The sequence below is a fragment of the Lissotriton helveticus genome, chromosome 3_1 (assembly GCF_964261635.1).
Source record: "Lissotriton helveticus chromosome 3_1, aLisHel1.1, whole genome shotgun sequence".
In the NCBI taxonomy this organism is placed as follows: Eukaryota; Metazoa; Chordata; class Amphibia; order Caudata; family Salamandridae; genus Lissotriton; species Lissotriton helveticus.
Window position 1 is genome coordinate 1,046,593,512 of NC_136061.1, and position 22,428 is coordinate 1,046,615,939.

General features: G+C 42.7%; 1 protein-coding gene across 4 annotated transcripts in view; it reads right to left on the reverse strand.

The window, feature by feature from the left end:
- Positions 1 to 22,428, reverse strand: part of UBR3 (ubiquitin protein ligase E3 component n-recognin 3) — a 1,992,321-nt gene that overhangs the window by 1,635,920 nt on the left and 333,973 nt on the right. For all 4 annotated transcript variants that reach the window (XM_078681592.1, XM_078681591.1, XM_078681590.1 and 1 more), the window contains exon 6: positions 18,561 to 18,630. In XM_078681592.1, the coding sequence (XP_078537718.1) occupies positions 18,561 to 18,630 (70 nt within the window). The remainder of the gene's footprint in view (positions 1 to 18,560; positions 18,631 to 22,428) is intronic.

Consider the following 22,428-nt stretch of genomic DNA (forward strand, 5'->3'; position numbering starts at 1 on the left):
TGCCCATGAGTCATAAATGAGGCATCTACTTCAGAAACCTTAATGAACCAGCAGAAAATCAGAATAGGACAGTACCAGCTGTCTGCGACCAGAGAAGAGCCCTCGAAGACTAGACCTACCTCCTCTTGTACCAGGACCAAGACTTGTACTACAAGGCTCAAATGGCTGAGCTCATGTTTAAGCTACAGGAACCTAAGTCGCAAGAGGACTTTTCTTGAAGTACCCACCTGAACAGTGGCAATTGGACCTGGACTGGACCCTGTTCTTGGCCTTTTCCTCGCACTATCAGTCTGCAAGTGCCCTTACTGAGGTCCTATGGGTCTTTAGAATTGTACTGCTGAAGTGGATTTAAACTTAAAGAACTAAGTAAGAAGGTAACATTTGGAACAGGATGAACCTGGTTGGTATATCCAACCCACACTCCTTGCAGTCAGCCACAAACTATGCCCACATCCCAGCTTACCGTGATCATCGACTATCCTTGTTGCTTTGCCCTTTTTAGTGCTATTTATAATTAAAACTGTAAACCTTTCAATGGACCATTGCCCTCCTTGGATTTTTGTCATTTTGACATTTCGTATTTTGACATTATTCAGGGATGTGGAATTCCTAAACCCAAACACCCAGGACATATTGTCGGGGGTCAAGGGCAACAAGTTTCCATGTGTATTTTGTCCTTGGGACAAGTAGGCCCAACCCCCTGCAGCACAAAACCTTCGGCTGCCAGTTTGCAGTACCACAATATGGATCAGGGAAGGGCACTATCTGCATTTAAGGAAATACTTTTGTCCATATGTTATGCTGTTCAAACTTGTATGTATGGTATATTAATTGAAAGCCTTCTATTATTAGGGTGGGCACTCTAAACGTTGTAAGCTTTGACTGCACTACTGACAGTGGATGCAGTATAAAAATGTGTACACGTTTTCATAGTTTAGCAATATAAGGCTATGTATAATGCTCCCAGAATGCTCTCTGATTTGATGCAAATATTTGCAGAAGCTTGAAAGCAAGATTGATGATTCTTTGCTTTCAAAATAAAATGTTCCTAAAAAAAATGAAAGCAGGAAAAAAAAAACATTTTGCTAATCTACTATAAAATTTCAAGTACCATTTATTTGCAGCATCATTTAGTAACGTGTGTTGATGCATGCTAGTATTTCCCAAAAATATTCATAATCCAAATGAGTACAAAGAGTTTCAATAAGATTATGGGAAACAAAAATAAGCATTGGCAAAGCCAGTAGGTCTGGAATTGGTGGTCAGCTTTGTCAATGAATGAATTGTTTTGGCATGGTTTTTACAATACCTTATTGGTGTGGGAGCTGCCAGGCCCTCACCATTATAACAAACATTGGCAAAAGCAAAACTTGTTTTTGGTCTCAAAAATGCCACACTGCGACAGTAGTTACTGGCACTGAACAAAACTACTTTGTGTGCAGATATGCTCCTTGTGAAAGTGCAGAATGCTGTCACTCACAGTGAAGCTTGCCAATACAGAAAGAGAGAGAGATCGAATTTTAATAAATCCAAAAGGTCATGGTCAACGCCAGACCAAATTAGGGGCTCAATTATTAAACTAAGTCTCAAAAGTGCACCCATGGTATAGGTCCATGCATTAAGTGCAGCTATATAGCTTTTGTGAATTCCCAAGAATTTACAGAATAGTACTCCTAGAAAATATTTGTGAACTGCGTTCTAGCATGAGCAAATATGCATGTGTAGATTAGCTCATGTGAAAATCTGAGTGTTTGCATGTTCACTTTTCCTCCCACTACTCATCTCCCAACTTTGGAATAATGTTTATGTCATTGTCAGGAGAAAATTTCCAACATTTCTCAGTATGGGAAAAATTAGAGAAGAGTTGTTGAAAACCCTTAAAACATACAAGTTAGTAGGTTTGCACAGACTCAAAAGGGCATTCCAACCCTGGAACTATTGATTACCACTCCCTTCAGCCCCAGTATGTAGCTCTGCGGAAACGTGGCAACATAAGGGGGTTGAAAGTATTCAAACACTACTATGGTATGAGCCCTAGCATAATCAGAGGGGCTATATCAGATCTCTTATATAATGAGATTGCTGCCCTAATTTGTAGCCGCACTACATTGCACAAAAGGGTCAAGTGGATTTTGTTACAGGACAAGCAGATTTATGAAGCAACCTGCCCCATTGACAAGTAGATATTTTATTAAATTCCACACCGCTGATTATTACTGCTGTGGTACTACATAAATACTTTACAAATTGCCCTAAGTTAAGCCTGTCTGCTCGGTGCAATAGATACTAGGGAGTTCAGATCAGGTTAATTTAGTGACTTTGAGGTTCACCTTGACACAGGTTCAGACTGGTCCCCACGGTAGGTAGTCATCCACTCCAAATAACAATCCAATTTCTTACAGCACCACTTACTGTACAAAGAATAAGGGCAGTAGAATACAGACTAAGCGAAGCGCCAGAAGTCGGGGAGCAATGGTTTCTCTCAGAAACCTATGGCACAAATGTAACAATGCAGTTCCAGCCCGAGACACTAGGAACTAAACACAGAGGCCAGGAAATGCATCTCACTGCCACCAAATCACAATATTGAGTAAATATGTATTGGAAAGGTACATATGCCCATCCAGCACGGTCAACATTTTTGAGCAAATTATGACTTTGCACTGCTGCGGTTTAGAAACTGAGTAACTGGGAATACCATATCAGTTAGGTCTATGTTTGTGCAACTAAGATCAAGGTCTCTGCTGCATATGCGTACGTCTGCAGCAATCTTTTAAAGAGGCAGAAAGTACACAAACATACTTTTCACAACCAGTTTATCCACAAAGCATTCCCTTGGGATTAAGGGTGTAGAAACCTGGTTGTGAAGAGTGGCCCTTTTTTTGTTTTGGGCTGTGGCATACCGATCTATATCTAGTGTGCCTCTCATGTCTTAATAGTGCTTCTAAGTAGATCTCTAAAGTCGTTGTACCTGTAAGATGCACTGCCAGAAGATGGATTAGACAGCTCAGTAATACATCACTTGTGCAATGCAAGAAAGATATAGTGAGCATGCCCCTTTCTGTGTTTGAACGTAGAACAGCATCATATCCTTTTAGAGTACCCTACCGTTCTCGGCATACTGGTGAATCGCCATATCTAAGTTGCACCTATTGTACCTCTGCGACACTGCTGATTGCAGATAACTCACACCAGAACTCAGTACTTGTGTGAACTCCCCTTGCAGATAGCCCAGTAAAGGCCACTTACTGGAGGCTGGGTCGGCCAGGAGATCTGGCCCGATGCGGGTGTGCATATCATGGGGGATCTTTTTACTGGAGGTGAAATGGCCTTTCGGGATCTCAGAGAGACTTCTGACATACCGGTGGGGCATTGCTTGGTGCATGGTGCCTTTATGGGTTGGGTCTGTGATTGGTGGAAGATGGGTTCCTCAAAACATATTGTACATGACAGCCTCTGTTATCGTCTTATTTCAGGAATGATTAAGGCAATTACCCTATTGTATCTGGCCTTGCTGAAGGGAGCACAACCGGATCTCCTGCGCCTATGACACTGGAGGGAGGTGGACCTGAGCCCATCGCTTTTAGATTCAGCCTGCAAGTCGATACTGACATCTCTTCTCACTGTTTCTTGGAATGCCAGATTCAAGCTTATCAAATTCTTTCTGCATTGGGCATAACTCATGCCCCGTAGAATGCACACTATATTTCCCGGGGAGTCGGGGGACTGCCCCTGCTGTCAGGCATCTGCTGTCAGGCACCAGAAGCTGGGTTTTTCCATATGGGGAGGTCCTGTCCAACTTATGCCTCTTATTGGGCTTCAGTAATACTAGTTTTGCAGCGGGCCACAGACAGACAATTAGAGTGCACTCCACAATGTTTTTTACTGGGCTTGCATACTCGCAAAGCAAGTCAGAAAGTGGACTGATATATGGAGTTGACCCTGCTACTTGCCAGGAGGCAGCTGGCAATTCATTGAGCTAGTGGGCTAAACTTGGGAGAGAAGCACTGCACAGAGAGGAAGCTCGGGGACTGTAGAGAGTCCCCTGCTGCCCTCCTGGGATGTGATTCTGGCAGCTTGCACGTGCTTAGATAGATGAGGGAGAATCAGGGACACAGAGGTGGACTCACCTTCGTTCCTTCAGTTGCCACCTGCATCCGCTTGCTCAAATGCTCTCTCTGCTGTGACTAACATTCTCGCTACTCCGCGGAGCAGGTATGAGTGGCTCAAGCCTGATCTACCCATGTGCAGCCTGATCGGTGCAGCTGAATGGCTCATCTGACTGAGGCAGCTGAGAGGTGTGATGGTCAAGGTCACACGTGCGTGCTTCGGATGAATCCAAGGTGGCCCTGCACCTGGAATACTGAGGCCATCCCAGGTGTATCTCTACTCACATCATTGGCCTGCCCGTTCTCAAATACCCATCATAAAGGGCTTAATGCCCAGGTTACTATCATCTTGCTGCTGCCCACCTGCCTAGTTTGTGAAGATTGTTTTTGTTTTTATGGTTTTTTTTTTTATTAATCTCTTTATTGAGCAAAAGAAGCAATCCACGTGTGTACAATGAACAATGAAATAGGCACCTAACAGGTCCCAGTTGTAGCAGTTATCAGTAAACCAACAATCGTACACAGTGTAATGGCGAATAAGCATGACATAATACACATTTACAGTATTGCTTGCAATGAAGGCACAATTTTTACTTGAGAGGCAATGAAATCTCTGAAAGAACCTAAAATCAAACAATAAATCATAATTGTGAGTTCGTGAGAGCAGAGGGGTGGACCAAAAAGCACAAGAAGTATGTAAAGCAGTGGACATTGAGCAAGCGGAGGCAATCAGTATAGCAAGTGGCAGCAGCACCAGCCGCAGCAGGCAGCAACACAGGAGGGAGTAGCCCTCAAGCATGTGGTGGCCATTAATCAATTCCATACATACATCGCTCAGACTGTACCAACGCAGCGCCCCTGCGCCTACCAAGAAACACGGCCAAGCTTCGGGCACCAGAGAGCGACCAGGCAGGTGGGCTCAGCGACCCATCCCTGAACAGCCTAACCCACACCCTCCGGAACAATGGAGGCAATCGATCGAGCCTGTGTCTCCTGGGTTAGTTTCGCAATGTATGTGCGGTATGGCCCCCAAATGTCCAATGGCCGGGATGCAGAGGGGAGCTGCCCAGAGTATTCAGTACTGTTAACATTGCAATGAGCCAGGCTGCGGAGCCAAGCGTTCACAGTGGGGGGCCGCCTAGCGCACCAGTGCAGTGCTATCTCCCGCTTGGCCAGTAAAAAACAAATGGCTGCTAGCTTACGGAGTGGGCGACGAAAGTTGACCACATAGCCAAGCAGTGCTATTTCAGGAGTGGGCACCAATGGCAATCCCAAGATGTCACCCAGGATCTTATGGACCTGGAGCCAATAGTCTTGTAAAAGCGGGCAAGTCCAGGATAGATGGGCAAAGTCGGCCTGTGGAGCAGCACATTTGGGGCAGGAGTGTGATCTGTTAGCATCACTTTTGTGAGCAAGAGCCGGAGTGTGGTACACCCGTCTCAGAAACTTAAAGTGTATGAGTTTGTGCCTTCTATTTGTTGACACTTCCGTGGTGGCGGCGCAGCACGCCGCCCATTGATCATCAGTAATCTGGGCACCAAGGTCGCCCTCCCACGCGGCTCGTACCGCTGCATCCGAAGTGGGAAGCGAGGCTAAGCAGATTTTGTAGAGCTTCGAGACCACATGTGATCCCTTCTGAGATTGGATTATGTATGTAAGCATGGCAGTGTCTTCGGGGGGAAGCGGGAATGTGTGAAACTCTGCACGCAGCATGGATCTAACCCTAGTCAGAGTGAAAGAATGCATGAAAGTTCGGTCTTGGAACCTCTGGTTCTCAGTCAAGGAGAAAGCATGGCCATCTGGGTAAAGATCCCCGACCGTGGTCAGGTGGAATTTGGAGAGGGTGCGACGAACCACCGGGTCGCCAGTGATGGGGAGCGAGTGAGGGTTAGGCAACGGAAGTGCAGGGGAATACAACTGATCAATTCGCAGCAGCCGTCTCAGCTTCTCCCAGGCCCAGCATGTGGTGGAGACAGTTTGTATATCTTGAGGATCTCGGGGAATTCCGCGGGGAAGAAGGGAATGAAGGGCCACTGGTAATGCCATGTCAGCTTCTGGCCGCAGATGAGGGATTCTGGCGTCAGGGTGAAACCAGGAATGGGCATACGAGCACTGCGCAACCAGATAATAAAGGAAAAAATCAGGCACTCCGAATCCGCCGCGCTCATAAGGGAGCGTCAATGTACGCCAAGCTACCCGGGGGTTTTTGCCGCCCCACACCAGGCGTAATAAGGCGGATCGAAGTTGAGTAAAAAAGACCCCTGTGAGTGGAATAGGGATATTGTTAAATAAGTATAAAAACCGAGGTAGGACAATCATTTTAAGAATGGCAATCCGGCGCGCCATTGACAAGGGAAGACGGATCCAACGCTCCGTGTTGTCTTCCAGGAAGTCCAGAGCACGGCCGTAGTTTAAACGAACAATGGACACCGTGTCTAAATGGACATGGACTCCCAGGTATTTCACGGAGTCCGTGCTCCACTCAAGAGGAAAAGTGCTGGACCATTGTGAGGTGGCTGGGGTAAGCAGAAAAATTACAGACTTGTGCCAGTTGACACGAAGGTCCGAAAATTCGCCGAATCTGGTTATTTCCAGCAATAAGGGCTCCAGATTCGTTCGAGGAGTACGGACATACAATATCGTGTCGTCTGCATATAGGTTTTGTTTTTATGTTTGTATAATTTCTTTGTGTGATTTACTTTTCATTAAAATGTTCCTTGTATCAAAAACTGCAATAAACAGACGTGAAAAAAACATCTGAAGAGTCATCCGAAGAGCCAGGCCTTGAGATCTTTTATGAATAGGTGCAGTGTCAGGCTTTGTTTGATGCGGAGGGGGAGTTTGTTCCAGGTCTTGGCCTGTATGTAGGAGAAGGATCTGTCACCCGTTCTGGCCCTGTGGATGCGGGGGACCGCGGCTAGGGCGGCGGACCTGAGGTTTCTCTTGGGGGCGTCAATGTCTTTTGTTGAGGCATTGGGTTCTGGTGTTATGGGGGGCTATGTAGGCATGTGTGAGCAATTTGAAGGTTATTCTTTTTTCGACTGGGAGCCAGTGGAGGCGGTGGGTGATGTGGTAATGTCGTGGGATCCTGAGGACGAGTTTGGCTACGGTGTTCTGGAATGTCTGGAGTTTCAGGAGGAGTGTTTTGTTGATTGCGGTGTAGAGCGAGTTTACATAGTCCAGTCTGCTGGTGAGGAGTGTGTGGGTGACGGTATTCCTGGAGTCGGGGGATCCATTTGAAGGTCTTGCAGAGTATGCAGTGGGTGTTGAAGACATTGTAATTTTAAGAACAGTGTATCTATATCAGTTTATATAGGCCGTTGCTGCTCCATTGTCTTCAATGGAGCTGTCAAAATTCCAATGTTCTAATAATGGATGGGGTCCAATCACAAAAATGGGCGGATTCATGCGTAATCTACAGATAGAGTCTCTACCAGATAGAAGGTTACAAAAGATAAGTAGTTTGTTCTTCTGATAGAGACTTCTAGCCACAGATTCCTCACCTTTTGCATAGACACCAAAGCAGTATTATATGGAGGCTGGTCTGTGACTGCCATCAAACCAGAAAGTCCTGCAGGACCCAGAAGCCAAAATACTCCTCTAAACGGACCAGACTGTACAGACAATAGTGCTTTGTGAACTTGGAAGGGACGCCCATGTAGGCATGAGTGGTATCAGTTGAAAGGCATACAGGAGTCTTGAGTTCCACTCAAGGCGGAACGAGTCTATGAGCGAGGCACCTTGGAAACTCCAATGCACTAAAGAGCTGACAATTCACTTTCTTGATAGTGGCAAATATATCAAGCAAAGGTTCTATCCATTTGCAGAAGAGGCCTTGCGCCACCTCCGGGTAGAACTGTCACTCGTGATCCACTAGGGGCCAATAGCTGAGCTTGCCTCCCTTAGCGTTTAAAGAGCTAGCCAGGTGGTTCACCACCAGGAATATTCCCTGGTGGTACAGCCATTGCCAGAGGCGCAGCTCCTCCCGGTACAAGGTTTGAGACCCCACCCTGAACAGTTTGTTAAAATACCACAGGGCGGCGGTGTTGTGCGTGAGCACCTGAACAGCCTCCCTCTTGATGGATGAAAGACAGGACATCAGCTGAAATCCAGGGCCGAGGATGAACGATTGGGATCAAAGCCTGAATGCCCTGTCCAACACCACCATCCAGTCTCCAGGGCCACCAAGACATGTGCCAAGGTGAGCATTCTGAATTTCAAGGCTTTGAGAGGTCACAAGTCTAAAATAGACTTCAGGCCACCATCTTTTTCAGGCACCAGAATGTAGCATGAATAAGAGCCATGACGTACGTCTTCCGCTGGCACACTCTCAATAGCCACTTTGGAAGAAAGGGCATGCACTTCCTTCGGCAAAATGGGGGGGGTCCTCAGTCAGTCGCTGGGTGACGGTGCAAGATACAACAAAGAAGAGATATGATATGGCATGACCCAGAGAGTGAGTAGTAGGCCTGCTCTCCTTAAAATGCTCTAGAGTGGAGTCAGCCTGTCCCTGAACACGTGACTCCTGTCAAAGGCCATGTCCATCAGGGAGGATTGGACATGACCTTAGAGCCCAAATAGCAGTACTCTAGATGGGGGTCCTCTCAGCTCCTTGGGGCTCGAGGGCTTGAAGGTGCACCAGAGGGAGTTACTAAGGATCCGAAGTGCCAGAGCATGGTTGCACGGAACTCTTCCAACTGATGTGGCATGGCTGTTGGTCATGGAAACTCTAGTTGTAAAGGCACCAGCTGCAAGATGAGCTCAAAAGTCAGCATACTTCAAGAGCGAAATTGAGAGGTGTGGTGTGGCACAACACCTTTGAGCCTACTCGGATAAATGACACGAGGGAGTGGAAACCTGCTTCAATTTCTTGGATTTCAATTATGCCAGACAAATTTGACTGCAATGAAGACCAAGTTTGTTGACTTTGGGAACGCAATCGAATTTTGGATGCAAACAGCAACTTGGAGCAGTATTAAAGGAGGAGTCTTTTTATACTTGGCAACATAAACTTCACCTCTCAGTCCCTGATGGCCTTCAGGTTCATCGACACGCAGGCCATGGAGTTGCGGCACCAGAGGTATACCATGTGGGGATCTGTCACAGACATTAGTTTTCATCAGTTCCTACAGGACTTAAAACCTGATGTTTTTAAGGGGGACATCCCTTGCAAACTGAGATCATTTTTAGGTAAATGTCTCCAGTAGACACTAAGAGAGCTCTGGATCTTTGCTTGATGGTGTGGAAAGAAAAACTGACATTAGCCCGCAGAGTTGGGGTCTATGTGGGCTCTGTACTTAACTTCCAGAGTGGAATGGCGTCAGTGAGGAGCCGCACAGTGCCACCTGATGTGCACTAAGTTACTGCTGAAAAGTTTTTGGAACCTATCTGGTGCTTGGAAAATATTTAAAAGATCTGGTATCTGTGGCTAGAAGTCTCTATCAGAAACCCCAGTACAGATTTTCAGTCTAATTAGATGTGGTCACCATAGTCACTTTTTTCTACATGCAAGCTGAGCCAATATATCATATTTCCTGGTTCAAGAAGATCATTAATACTGATAGGTCCTATTGTAGTAACATGCTTTCTTTTTTCAATCATGGCAAGACCTAGTTATACATATTTCCTAACCTTCTACATTTTGCATTATTGACCTTTTACCCACGAAGATGCCATGTATTTGCACTGGAATCAACATGGACAGTTTGCTTATTTGCAGTAGTGAACGCATTTTATTTCATTATGTCCAACTGTCTTTTTACCATAGCTAACCTGCAACACAATTCACAGCAGTACTCATGCCACAATTTCAACTACACGTTTGACTGAACCTGAAATTGGATTGAATCTTAGATCTTTACTTTATAGGATTGAGCACTTACCTAATCACCACTATACATAAACTTTAGGTATGCCCTGCATAATTTTCTCTCTTGCAATTAGAAAGAGTAGTAAAGTTGCACACTGCAGCGCCACAAGGCAGCGAAAACTGCCTTTGCCATGTAGAAAAAGACTATTTTGATATTTTCATAAGTCACCCCTAAAGTGTGCATTGTAAGCATACAGGGCAGGGTCTAATATATAAAAAATAGGACATGCTACATATAGACGTTAGTGTGCCCTCAAAATGAAATAATACCCAAAAGCTATTTTACTATGTAGAAGAGGCTAGACCTTGTAGGCCTATGTGGTATTAAAATCTGGATTTTCTACTTACGCTTAAGAAAAGAAAAGAAAACTAGGCTTTTAAAATGCAACCACAAGTGATTGCCATAAGTTAGACTATTTCTACTACTGAATTGGAATTTATATTATTGGGGAGAGTTGATGACTCAGAGGACAATAGCTTACCTCTGGGCCCAGGAAAGGCCAATGAGTGTTGACTGATAACCATGTAGCACTACTTCGGTATCTGGGAGTGGACAGGAACCGTTGGTAGAACAAAGGGCAACTTAAGCACTACCTCTTTTGACTTGGAGATGCCGGGGGGGCTTCTCATTTCCACCCCTGAGCCCTCCTAGACAGTCTGCCCCTAGTCACAGTGAAAGAGAAAATTGTTCTGCGATGTATCACACTTTCAGAGTCGGTATACACATCTTTGGCGGGTAGAGGTAATAAATCTAGCTTAGTGGTCAATGGCTTGCTTATGAACCCAGGAAAGGCCAACGGCTGCTAAATGCTGACTGCTTAGCAGGAATTAGCAATCTGAGAGCAAGTCCGAACAGATGGAATAACACACAGCAGCTTTAGCACAGCCTCTTAAACTTGCAGATGCCAAGGAGGACCTATTCTATTCATCCCCACAACCGTCCTAGACAGTTAGGGTCAGCCCAGTAGGAAAGAAAATAGTTTTGACCCTTTCTAGTACGGAAGGGACAAAAAAAGCTGAAGACAGGCCTGGTGGCAACTGGGTCCAACCATCTTGAAGCAGTACCTCTATAATCGTGACACTGATACATAGTATTTAGAGAACTTATTCCCTAATCATACTTGCTTGGTTATATATTGCAGGGTGATTTTTATTAAAAAAAAGAGTGGATATTTGGTCCGGAAAAAGGTGTAGACTACTTATAATAGTGAAACCTGCACTTCAGAGGAGACTTATTACCTTCTACGTATAATATTTTCTCATTTTTTAGGTGGGTAATTTGTTGGGACAGCTTTATGTTCAAGCATATGTTTAGTAGTAGGGAAATCTAGAATTTGACGATGGCCTTTTAGTATCATTTTTTTCATCCTAGAGCAGGGTGTTTCCGCAAGAAGTTTTAACCACCATGGAGAAATAGGTGTCTTAGAGGAAGCAGCTCCTTTGGTTAATGTATTGCATCACCACAAGTGGTGGGTATTTCTTGAACTATTTTTATAGTCTAGGATGAGAGTTTTAAAATGCTCAGGGTGGGATTTGGGATGTGAGAGTGTGCATGTATGCTTGATGTCACCATGCAGAGCCAAAGGTCTAATATATGTTTTAATTATGTGTTAATGTATATGAATTTGTTATGAAATTGTATATGAATTTAATTTGCATTTTTATGCAATGTTTTTTAGAATATTATGAAGTTGTTGGGAGATATTTTATGATTAAGCATGAAGAAGGTGGTTGGATCGTTTAAATACCACCGAAACGTGTAGGTTCCTGGATTTTATGATCACTAAACCCTATGGGCTCTTATTGACAAAAATATAGAGGTACACATCTTGATGTAGAATCTGAATGACTCTCTGGGTTTAGTGTTTGTGCCTTTTCAAATTCTGCACTTTTTAATTATTGCATTCTCCCTATTTGTATTTGTGATTTATTGCATATGGTGAAAAAACATGTGATTTATTGGGGATTTTTTTTTACTGTTATACAACTTTTTAATTCATGATCAATACTTAATAAATAAGTATTTGAATATTGTTTTTTTGGTATCTGCTTTTTATGTTGGTGAATGGGTGACTGTATGCATATGTGGAATGTGTTTATGATGGTATGCTCATAGAAAGTCCAAAGGGAATTTCTTGCTGACTTGATCTCCTTAACATATTCCAATGATCTGGGTGTCATTTTGCTCTTTAAATGTTATCTATTTTTTCTAAATTGGCTTAGGACTTTTATTGCATTGTGTTGTTTACATTAAAATCCCTGTTGCTGCTTGAACTTAGTATCCATTTCTCTGGGAGTTGCTTGCTGCTTGACCCATAGCTAAAAGGGTAAAGATTCTTTCAGGACTGAACTTTGAACTAACCACAGTGGGTTTATTGAGTTGGTGTGGGTTTCTACCCAAATTAAGAATCCAATTTCCTAAAACTATCAAAAGAGAGATTCTAGTGATCTACCAAAATAAACATGTGATTCAAACTATTCACCCTAATTCACAGTCCTATGCGTATTAAAAGAAAAATAAATGGTAAGTGGTAGAGCATAGATAGACATGATGGTATAAGAAAGGCCTCTGGTTAGCAAAAATAATATCTGGAGGGAGAACTGCCCCAAATTAGCTGGGGTCACTGATCAGATTTCAGAAACATAATACGCAAAAAAAATCAAACACATTTATAGGTTTTAAAATATTAATCTTAATAGAATTAACATGTATCTGTTTTCATGCAATATACTACCACTTGCAATGCGGGCAACACGTTTATTTGTGGCTGTTAACCAGTTGACTGCGGCGCGAATTCCGCCATGGTGCAGGCATTTTAATCAGTGGGCGGGGTTTGGACGGCCCCCAGCCGTCCCCCGCACATGCCCACCGTCACGTGGGACGGCCTCCGGCTGTCCTCAGCAGGGAACGGCTAAATCCATTGTCATTTTCATTGGTTTTTAATGTTTATGTCATGCTAATAAATGGAGTGCTGGAATATCCCTGTACCATAAATGCCAGATTTTTCACACATCTCGCTAGAGTGAACAAACTTACTGCAGGTGACTTACGATTGATATGCCTACTGCCAGCAACTTCTTTCATGTTAGAGGAGGATTTCAGGCATTATTTGCAGTTTAAACAAGCATTGGTAATTGCATTAGGTTTCACCTGTGTGATTAATAATAAGCTTTTTTTGTTGCAAGTTGTAACTTGCTGAGTAGTTGTACAATATAAGTTACAGGAAGTCTGTTAAGTGTTATGACAAAAAGGCAAATATATATTGTGCTGTTACTAGTGGTATAGTGCGGGTATTAGCAAAATTTTGAAAAATTTATTGAACGAGGGAAATAATAGAACTAACTGATGTAATAGCAATGTTATGTATTTGAGGAGTTCTGGCAACTTTTGGGCCAGGTGCCACTGCAACTGCGGCTCCTTTCAAATCATGCCCCTAGTGCCTGCAAGATAACTGCAGTTGTGACTGTCTGTTTATTAGTAAAATATAGCAATATTTGGTGTTTAGAGGAGTTCTGACAACTATTGGCCCGGGTTCCACTGCACCTGCAGCACCATTGAAGTCATGGCCCTGATGCCTGCTAGATAACTGCACTTTTGACTGCCTGTTTAGTAGTAAACTTTAGTAATATTCTGCATTTAGTGGGATCCCTAGAGCTTTCGGCCCTGGGTGCCATCGCACCTACTGCACCATTCAAATCAAGCTCTTTTTAACTGCAAGATAATTGCAATTGTGTCGGTCTGTGTAGTAATAAAATATAGCAATACAAGATGTTCAGAGGAGTCCTGACAACTTTTGGGGCCACTGCACCTGCTGCACAGTTCAAATCATGACCCTGTTGTCCTCAAGGTGTCTGTACCTGTGACTGCCTGTTTAGTAGTAAAATATAGAAATATTAGGTGTTTAGTGGGATGCCTAGAGCTTTAAAATTCTGGTGCTACTGCACCTTTCAAATCATGCCCCTAAGGCCAGCTAGATAAATGGACTTCTGTCTTGTTTAGTAGTAACATTAAGCAATAATCTGGGTTTAGCCTGAATAGTAGTAAAATATAGCAATGTTAGATGTTTAGAGGAGTTCTGACAACTGTTGCGCCCGGTGCTACTGCACCTGCTGCATCATTCAAATCATGACCCTGTTGTCTGCAATGTAACTGCACTTGCGGTTGCCTGTTTAGGAATAAAATATAGCAATATTAGGTGTTTAGTGGGGTGCCTGGAGCTTTTGGTCCCCGTGCCACTGCAACTGCTGCACTATTGAAATCATGACCCTAGTAATTGCTAGATAACTGCACTTATGATTGCCTGTTTAGTTGTAAAATATAGCAATAATAGGTGTTTAGAGGCGTTCTGACAACTTTTGGGTCCGGTACCACTGCAGCTGCTCCCCCATTCAAATAATAAGCCTGTTGCCGGCAAGATAACGGCACTTGTGACCAATGTTCCCTCTAATTTTTTTTGCTTGTGTCCGGAAGTGAATGGTCTCTGTGCACAGTATTCAAGGCCATGTCAAAGACATGTGACAACTCACTAGCCAAGCGAACGCGCTACCATAATTAGTGGTATTTGTCAGAGGTGAGATCACTCACCCTTAACACTGTATAGCTTTTCATGGCCTTGTAAATAAGGCCCCCTTTCACGCATTACCCTGTGTGAAAGGGGTGTTCCATGGGTGTTGCTGTGGGTGTTCCCACAGAACATCCAAGGAACCAAACGCATTCCCAGATTAAAACCTGGGAATGCGTCAGATTTCTACGTGTAAGGGAGGCACAACAAGGAGAAATACCTTTATTTCTCCTCGTTCTTCATTTTTCTATGTGTGCTGCATAGAAAGAGGAAAACACCTCTTGTGATTGTTTGTGTGCAGGAAGGTGTCCCTTCCTGCACAAAAACAGTCACCCCTGGCACCATGGCGCAAGATGTCGGATTTGGAACATGGCAGCCCATTGTGCGCCAGCACAGGGGAAAAGGATAGGAATGTGCATCGGCCTAGGAAGGGGGTGCGGTGGGTGCGGGCCGTCCCAGGTGTCATCACTGAGGAGGGTGACAAAATGGCAAAAATATGTGTTTTTAAAATAAAAATATTTTTGGGGTGCTCACGACACTTTAAAAAATATATATATATATTTAAAAGGAGTGGTGCACAGCAAAGAAAAAAAGGAAAGGCAAAGCTTTAAGTATCTTATTTTTCCTTCTTTTAATAATTTCAATGTGGGGGAGAGGGGTAACAAGAAATTTTCCGCACTGGGTACCACCTGACCATGGAAGGCCACTGGGAATGCGCTGTCTGGTACATACGGCGCATTCCTGCCCTTTGCTTTAGACGCACAGCAGTGCATTGGGAAGGCTTGGTGCCCTGCTGTGCGTCAAAATACTGTAAATAAGGCCCATCATTTCGAAACACGAACCACTAGTTAACTAATAGGCAGACAGTTGTGATGTAAATCCTGTAGGATGCCCAGATTGTTAAAGAGCAACATTATAGTCTATTAAATCACACACAATAGGTTTTTGTACAGCTGGTATTCTAAAGTCACATATTTGAAAGGTATTTCATATGCAACAATGAAGAAAAAGAAGTTTTGGTAAAATAAAATTTGTCTAAAATTGCACTAGTTAAGCAGAGAAGCTATGATTTTAGCAGGTTTAACTTTGTACAAATCAGCCACTAAAGTGCATCTATTCGTCTTTACTCTTTTATGCCATTGCTTTGATTATACTGCGTTACTCATTTTTCTGCTGTTTTTATTTAGGGCAAGGCATTGCAACATTTAACATGAACACCAGTTACATTGTTTTTGTAACCTGGGAAGATAAAGTGATCTGCCCAGAATTACAAGATGTTGAGCGCTGCCGAGATTCGAACTTGGTTCATCAACTCTACAGTTAGGAGCAGCTCTCGCCATAGGGCCGCAGAAGACACATGTAAGCTTATTAAAAAGGAATCCAGTTTGAAAGGCATTGGAAAGGTCTAAGTGTATCTACATAAGAATGCACTTCACACCAGCAGGTCAGCAGACGGCATTGGTAACAGCCATCTGAACATTAAGTCATACTTTCCCTTTCCAGTGGCCCCCATCAGAAAAGCTATGGAAGAGCAGGGTGTTCTGCTCCTTTGACAGTGTGCACCAAGAGAAAGTTTCCATCAGCCTTAATAATTTAAAAAGCTCAGGAAGTCTTTCTTTTCATGCACACTCCAGCAGAAGCCCTGCGTGCCTGCAAATAGTAGGGTGCGCGCACATTACAGGGAACATAGCTTGTGGCTGCCTGTTTAGTAGTAAAATATAGTAATATTTGGTGTTTAGTGGAGTTATGACAACTTTTGGCCCCGGAGCCACTGCACCTGCTGCACCAATTAAATCAAGTCTATTTTAACTGCAATGTAACTACAATTGTGACTGCCTGTATGGTAGTAAAATGTAGCAATACAAGGTGTTTGTAGGAGTTCTGACAACTTTTGGGACCGGTGCTACTGCACCTGCTGCACCATTCAAATCATGGCCCTGTTGCCTGCAAGATAACTCTACTTGTGACTGCCTGTTTAGCAGTAAAATATAGCAATATTTAATCTTTAGAGGTCAGTTATGACAGCTACTGGCCCCGGTGCCACTGCACCTGCTGCACCATTCACATCATGACCCTGTTGTTCGCAAGGTAACTGCACTTGTGGCTTCCTATTTAGTAGTAAAATATAGCATAGCTCTTGTATATTAACTTTATTTTTAATGTGCAATGTTTATTACAACATTTAGAATTTGATCATAATGACCAAATAGATTATGTTGAAAAAATGTATCCTAATGACAACAAAGTGCAACGAAAGGTACTAAGCCATGAATAGAAAATGTCACAAACGTTCTAAAGCTAAAGCATCTGTATACACACAATTGAGTAATAAAAAGCAAGTATTCCAATATACTGTTAGCAGCTGTCTGCCCTTCCATGGGAAGAAATCTTATCTTGACACTCTACTGCTGATCCGAAACAACTGGCAAGCTATAGACCTATCTCCCTCCTTCCTGCTTTTTCCAAAGTATTGAAAAAGAACAAGCTCTTATATCCTAATCAGTCAGGCTTCAGGCCATACTTCAACACGGAAACAGCACTCTTGGAAGTAGTGGAATATTTTAGAGGCACACCCTGGACATGGGAGGAAAGACCATCCTGATTATGCTGGATCTATCAGCGGCCTTTGATACCGTTCATAATCAAGGGCTGCTTAAACGCCTTCAGGCAATAGGGATTGGATCACTGCCCTGAACTGGCTTTCCTCTTTTTTGGACAACAGAAGCCAAGAAATCTGTCTGCCTCCTTTTTCATCCGCACACTGACGGTTGGTGTTCCCCAGGGCTCAGAGTTGAGCCCTACCCGGTTTAATGTCTACCTTACACCACTGGCAGAGCCGCTGGGCGCGGCAACCTATTATGCAGATGAAACCCAGCTTCTCTTCTCCTGTGGAAAAGGAGAGGAGCTTGATGGGGAGACTATTACTAACTGCCCCTCCAAGGTGTTTCAGTGGTTGGCTGTTAACTAACTAAAATGCAACCCGGACAAGACCAAGATCAAGATCTTCGGTGCTTCTTCCCCTAACCTATGGAGATCTTGCTGGTCGAAGGAGGCCCTGCTTCTGGGCCCCCAACTGAATTTTTTAAGGTACCTAGGCATGAAATATGATAAGGCCCTTTTCTTTCAACCACAGATTCAGGCTCTGACAGGCTCCTGCTTTGGAAGGTTTTGGATGATGAAATCATTTCTGCCCCTTCTGTCAGAGTCGTCTAGGACAACTGTCATCCAAGCGCTAATAACCTAAAGATTGGACTATGGTAACGTCCTTCATCTTGTTCTCCCAGAGTAACTTCTGTGCAGATTTCAGGTGGTTCAGAACTCGGCTGCATGGTTGCTACTCAATCTCGCCCCTAGATCACACGTGACTGCTCATTTGGAGGCTCTTCACTGGCTCCCAATAAGAAAGAGGATACAATTTAAGTCCATGGTCTTAATGCATAAAGCCCTGCACTGGTCAGGCATCGGTTATTTCAGAGAGAGGATCCATGACTATATCTCTGCCCGGACCTTGCGTTCCTCTTCGGAACACTTTGCTAAAGTCCCTAATATATGCCTGCTCAAAACAGGCGTCGGATCATTCTCTTATCTAGGACCGGTTAACTGTAACAAGCTCCCAAGGGATGTGCTTTTAATATGGTACCTCTCCGTCTTTAAAAAGAAACTGATAACTTGGCTTTTCACACAGTCTGAATAAATTTAATCCGTAGATGCGGTCTTGTCTTTAGCAATGGGACACTCTTGGAAGTAGCTGTGCATTGTATAAATCTTCATACCTTAATAAAGGGGGCTTAAATATAAGAGATTTCACAAGCACAGCGAAGTAGCTGTGCAGACACAACCTAAAACGCACTTCTGAATATGACGATTCATACGTCAAGCAATGTCATCTCAAGAAAAAAATGTAAAAATCGGATATTTAAGGGTACTTTGTGCAATCACCATGTCATGTCCGCACAAACAGAATATTCTTGAACTGCGGCTATCCACTCAGAACTGAAAAACACTTCATTAGTAAAATACCTCTGGCTGAGCTGCTGCTTAATTTTGCTCTCTTTCTCTTTCCCACACCTTGGCTACCATCGTGATCCTCCTGCAAAAAGAGTTTTCGAAAAGAAAAAATATAGTTCTTAAATTATACAGGCTTAATTTGACCTTTTTTCATGACAACAGGATACGTTCTAAAAACTTCTAAGGAAACTTTACAAACAGGATATCTGTACATGTTATAAATTACATGTTGGGGTCAGTAGCAGTAGCGCTACATTAGCTGCCAGCAACTAGCGCCAAAGACAAGGCAAAGTATAAGCGCACCAATTAAAAAAAAAAATACATTTTTTCGATTTACTTTTTCATCAAATTGGATGAGCTATTCAACTTTTCATCGTAGTCAACCTGTCAGTTTATCTACATACACTAGCACCCACCTTAATCATGAACAAGAACAGGTCAGACATGGCATTAAATGGAAGGATTATAACGTTCTATGTGAACACCTTACGATGCAAACCTTACTATGTTCCTATTATTCCAAGAACTGGCACAACAGATAGGGTGTGACTACAACGAGCCTTTTTGATTGCTCACAACAGAGAGCTAAAATGGAGGTTTTTACTCAAATCATTGTCTCTATTAGTCTGCCTAAATTGATCAAGATGAAGCAGTTCAAATTCAAATTACCTCCTCAGTTTTGCTCACCTTTAAAACAAGATATTTTTCCAAACCACACCTCTCACATAACACTGGGCGTATAGTCCAGAGCAGATACATTATTTATCTATGGTTAGTGCGCCTAAAATCAGGTGTTGGGTGCAATTCTACATCCCTCTGGCAGTGTGGCAAGCCAGAACGCATCTTGCGGAGTTTATTTAAAACGTGTTCTGGGCAACAAACGATTAAGACATTTCCTCGCAAACCGGTTCCGGTGAAACGGCAGAGGCTGGAACAGCATCAATAAAATCGAGGAATGCCTGACATATCACTTAATCTCAAAGGCATGGACCTGTGAGTGCCCATTCAGATCATGTGAAAGTTAGCTCTTTGAAACGGAAATACTGCATTCCTGTTTACTCCTTCATTGTCTATGACTCAGACTGATTTTCCATTTTCCTTTGGAATTTCAATTCTTTCTTACTTCCCCCTTCCTTTTCCTCTCCCCTGAAAAAGTGGGTGTCTTTTGTACTGTGCACGCTGCATCGTGTTGCAGAATCCGATTTAATAGTTTAGGAAAGTAATCTGCAGATGGCAGAGTAGCTTGTCCAATATCACACATTATTGCTTTCCAAGTACTGTTACTTCAACTAGCACATACAGTATTTATTCATCAATACTTTGATTATCTCCATTTCTGCTGGTAGTTAAGTATATTGCCTACACCTGATGTCAACACAGAGAAAGAACCCACCCCGGAAGGACCCCTCCCCCATCAATAAAATTATATTAAGTAAACTATGAGACAGTAATTTTCCACTGAAAATTACTATTGACCTTTTTAGCTTCAAGCATGATTTTGACTTGGATACAAACATCTCAAAGACTCATTACATGGTTTGCAAGAGGAAGGCTGCTAAAACCAGACTTATTGACATTAAGGGGCGAAAAATTGCTAGGGTTCCTACCTTTCCTTATTTGGGAGTATTATTTGACCAACAGAACAATTGGCTTCCCTGTACCTCAAACTGATGTTCTAAATTTAGGCACGCCTGTAGATCCCTGTTTAGATTTTCTCTATCGATAGGTAATAAGCCCATTTTGCCCTAGCTCCAAATCTATAGAACGAAATGTCTACCAGTCCTGACATACGGTGCAGCCAAATGGGGTATCGTAATTGTAAGGTGATCTAGCAGAAGAGGACAGATTTTGTAGGAAAATATTGGGTCTGGATAAGGGTGTGGACAAGTAACACAAAGGTCCCACTGGAGGAAGCCATGATTGAATTGATTGCATTGCATAGGCAAACTGGTCGAATCAAGTGGTTTAAAAAGATTAAGGATTGGTATTTAAAAATTGGGTTGGGGCAGTTCTGGAAGGAACCTGGGACTATTACTAAATCCTTGATCCCTCTTGTTAAAAAAAGGTTCTGGGCACTGATGATCTCAGAAAGCATTGAACATTTTGCACATGGCACTTTAACCGAGAGGTTTTTAAATGTTAAAGACAGCTACGGCTTTGAGTTCTTCTTGGACGACATCGAGCCACCACAGGCACAAGCTCTGTATACCCAACTTAGATATGGCACGATTCCTTTAAACACAAGGAGAAGCAGTTGGGGAAATGTGGTGGTTAATGTATTGTGTCCATCTTGCCTTGCTGCACCTGAAACACTTGAGCATTTTCTCTTTTACTGCCCGTCCTCTGCCGACTATAGAAGAACCTGGATAGCTCCTGTTAGTCGCATACTTTCTATTAGGTGTCATTAGGAAGCTATACGGATTTTTAAATCCGATACCACACGTTGGCTAGTGTTTTCCATCTCAAGATTCCTGCTATTTGCGTGGAGGAGGAGGCTAAAATGTGTAATCTAGCCCATGAAAATGACTGTGTTTACATAGCTTAATTTGTCTAATTGGATGACTGTGTTTATATGAATTTTAAACCTGTTTTAAGATGGATAATTTGATAACTTGTTAATGTACATTACTATTGTTTTGATGTGTTGTGTTTTTATCATGTCAATGACTATAGTTCCCTAGATCAAAACACACACACACATATATATATACACATATACATATATATATATATATATATATATATATATATATATATATATATATATATGGTCTGGGTCATAATAGTGCATCGTTCTTTGCTTACAAGGAATTGGGTCTGGAATATGTGAAGGACCAAGTCAAACTGGCCCCATTGTTACTCTAGATTTTAGTTTGAGCCGTTGAGAGACTGCGGTTTAACAATAGCGTGATTGAAGAGTGTTTGAGGTGTATCTACAATCAAAAGATACTGTGGTTAAATTACATCAAAAGTGCTGCCAGCTCACCTAGATTGTACGGACATTTTTAATAAAGCCACACTTCTTAAAAAAGGTGACTGGAGCCTTTTTAGGTAACGATTTTTAAATAGACTGAAAGAAGCTAGGGTGCTTTGAGAAACTCCAACAGATCCCGCCTGCTCCTGAAATCTGTCACTGGCATTGAACCGTACCTTCAGCAGTTAAACATCCTAGGGACAGATCATGGCTTACAAAATTTCGCTTGGGTTCCATCTGTACAATGATCTGTTTCCACCGAGCCTGTACGATCCCGAGGCACTTTTAATCTGGCCTTGTGATGAACGCTCGCGCCAAACCTTAATACACTTTTATTATGTAAATATTATGATTTTTGGCGGAAGAAATAATTATTGTCACTTTAAAAGCAAGGAGTTGTATTCAATTTCGACCTGCTTTTTTACATTTACAGTTATTACCTGATCATGTTGTGATGTTGGCGGTCACTGACTTTCTAAAAGGAGCCCTATACTGCATTAAAATAATGTGCACCTAGCTTATAACGATGCGAATTATAGGTTGGCACGCTGCTTTTAAAATGTACCAAGTGTTTTTAGAATGTGGGTTTTGAACGGAATAAGGTGGACTGTATAGTTTAATGTTTTTCATGATTATGACGCATAATTGAACAAAGATTAATTGAATTGATTGACTATTGACCTTTATTTGTTCTTTATTTTGGTATTTTTACAAATATATACTTTTAACAAATCTTCCCTTTTCTTTCACAATATAATTAAATATTTTTGATTCTCGCCTAAGAGGAAAATTACTGTGATGTGCTTTCTAGGTGTTAGGGCAATGATGTATGTACAGCTGCAAGTAATTAATGAAAGAGCTTTTGGGGTGAGGTCCGGGAGAGAAATAAAATGTTAATTTCCAAGT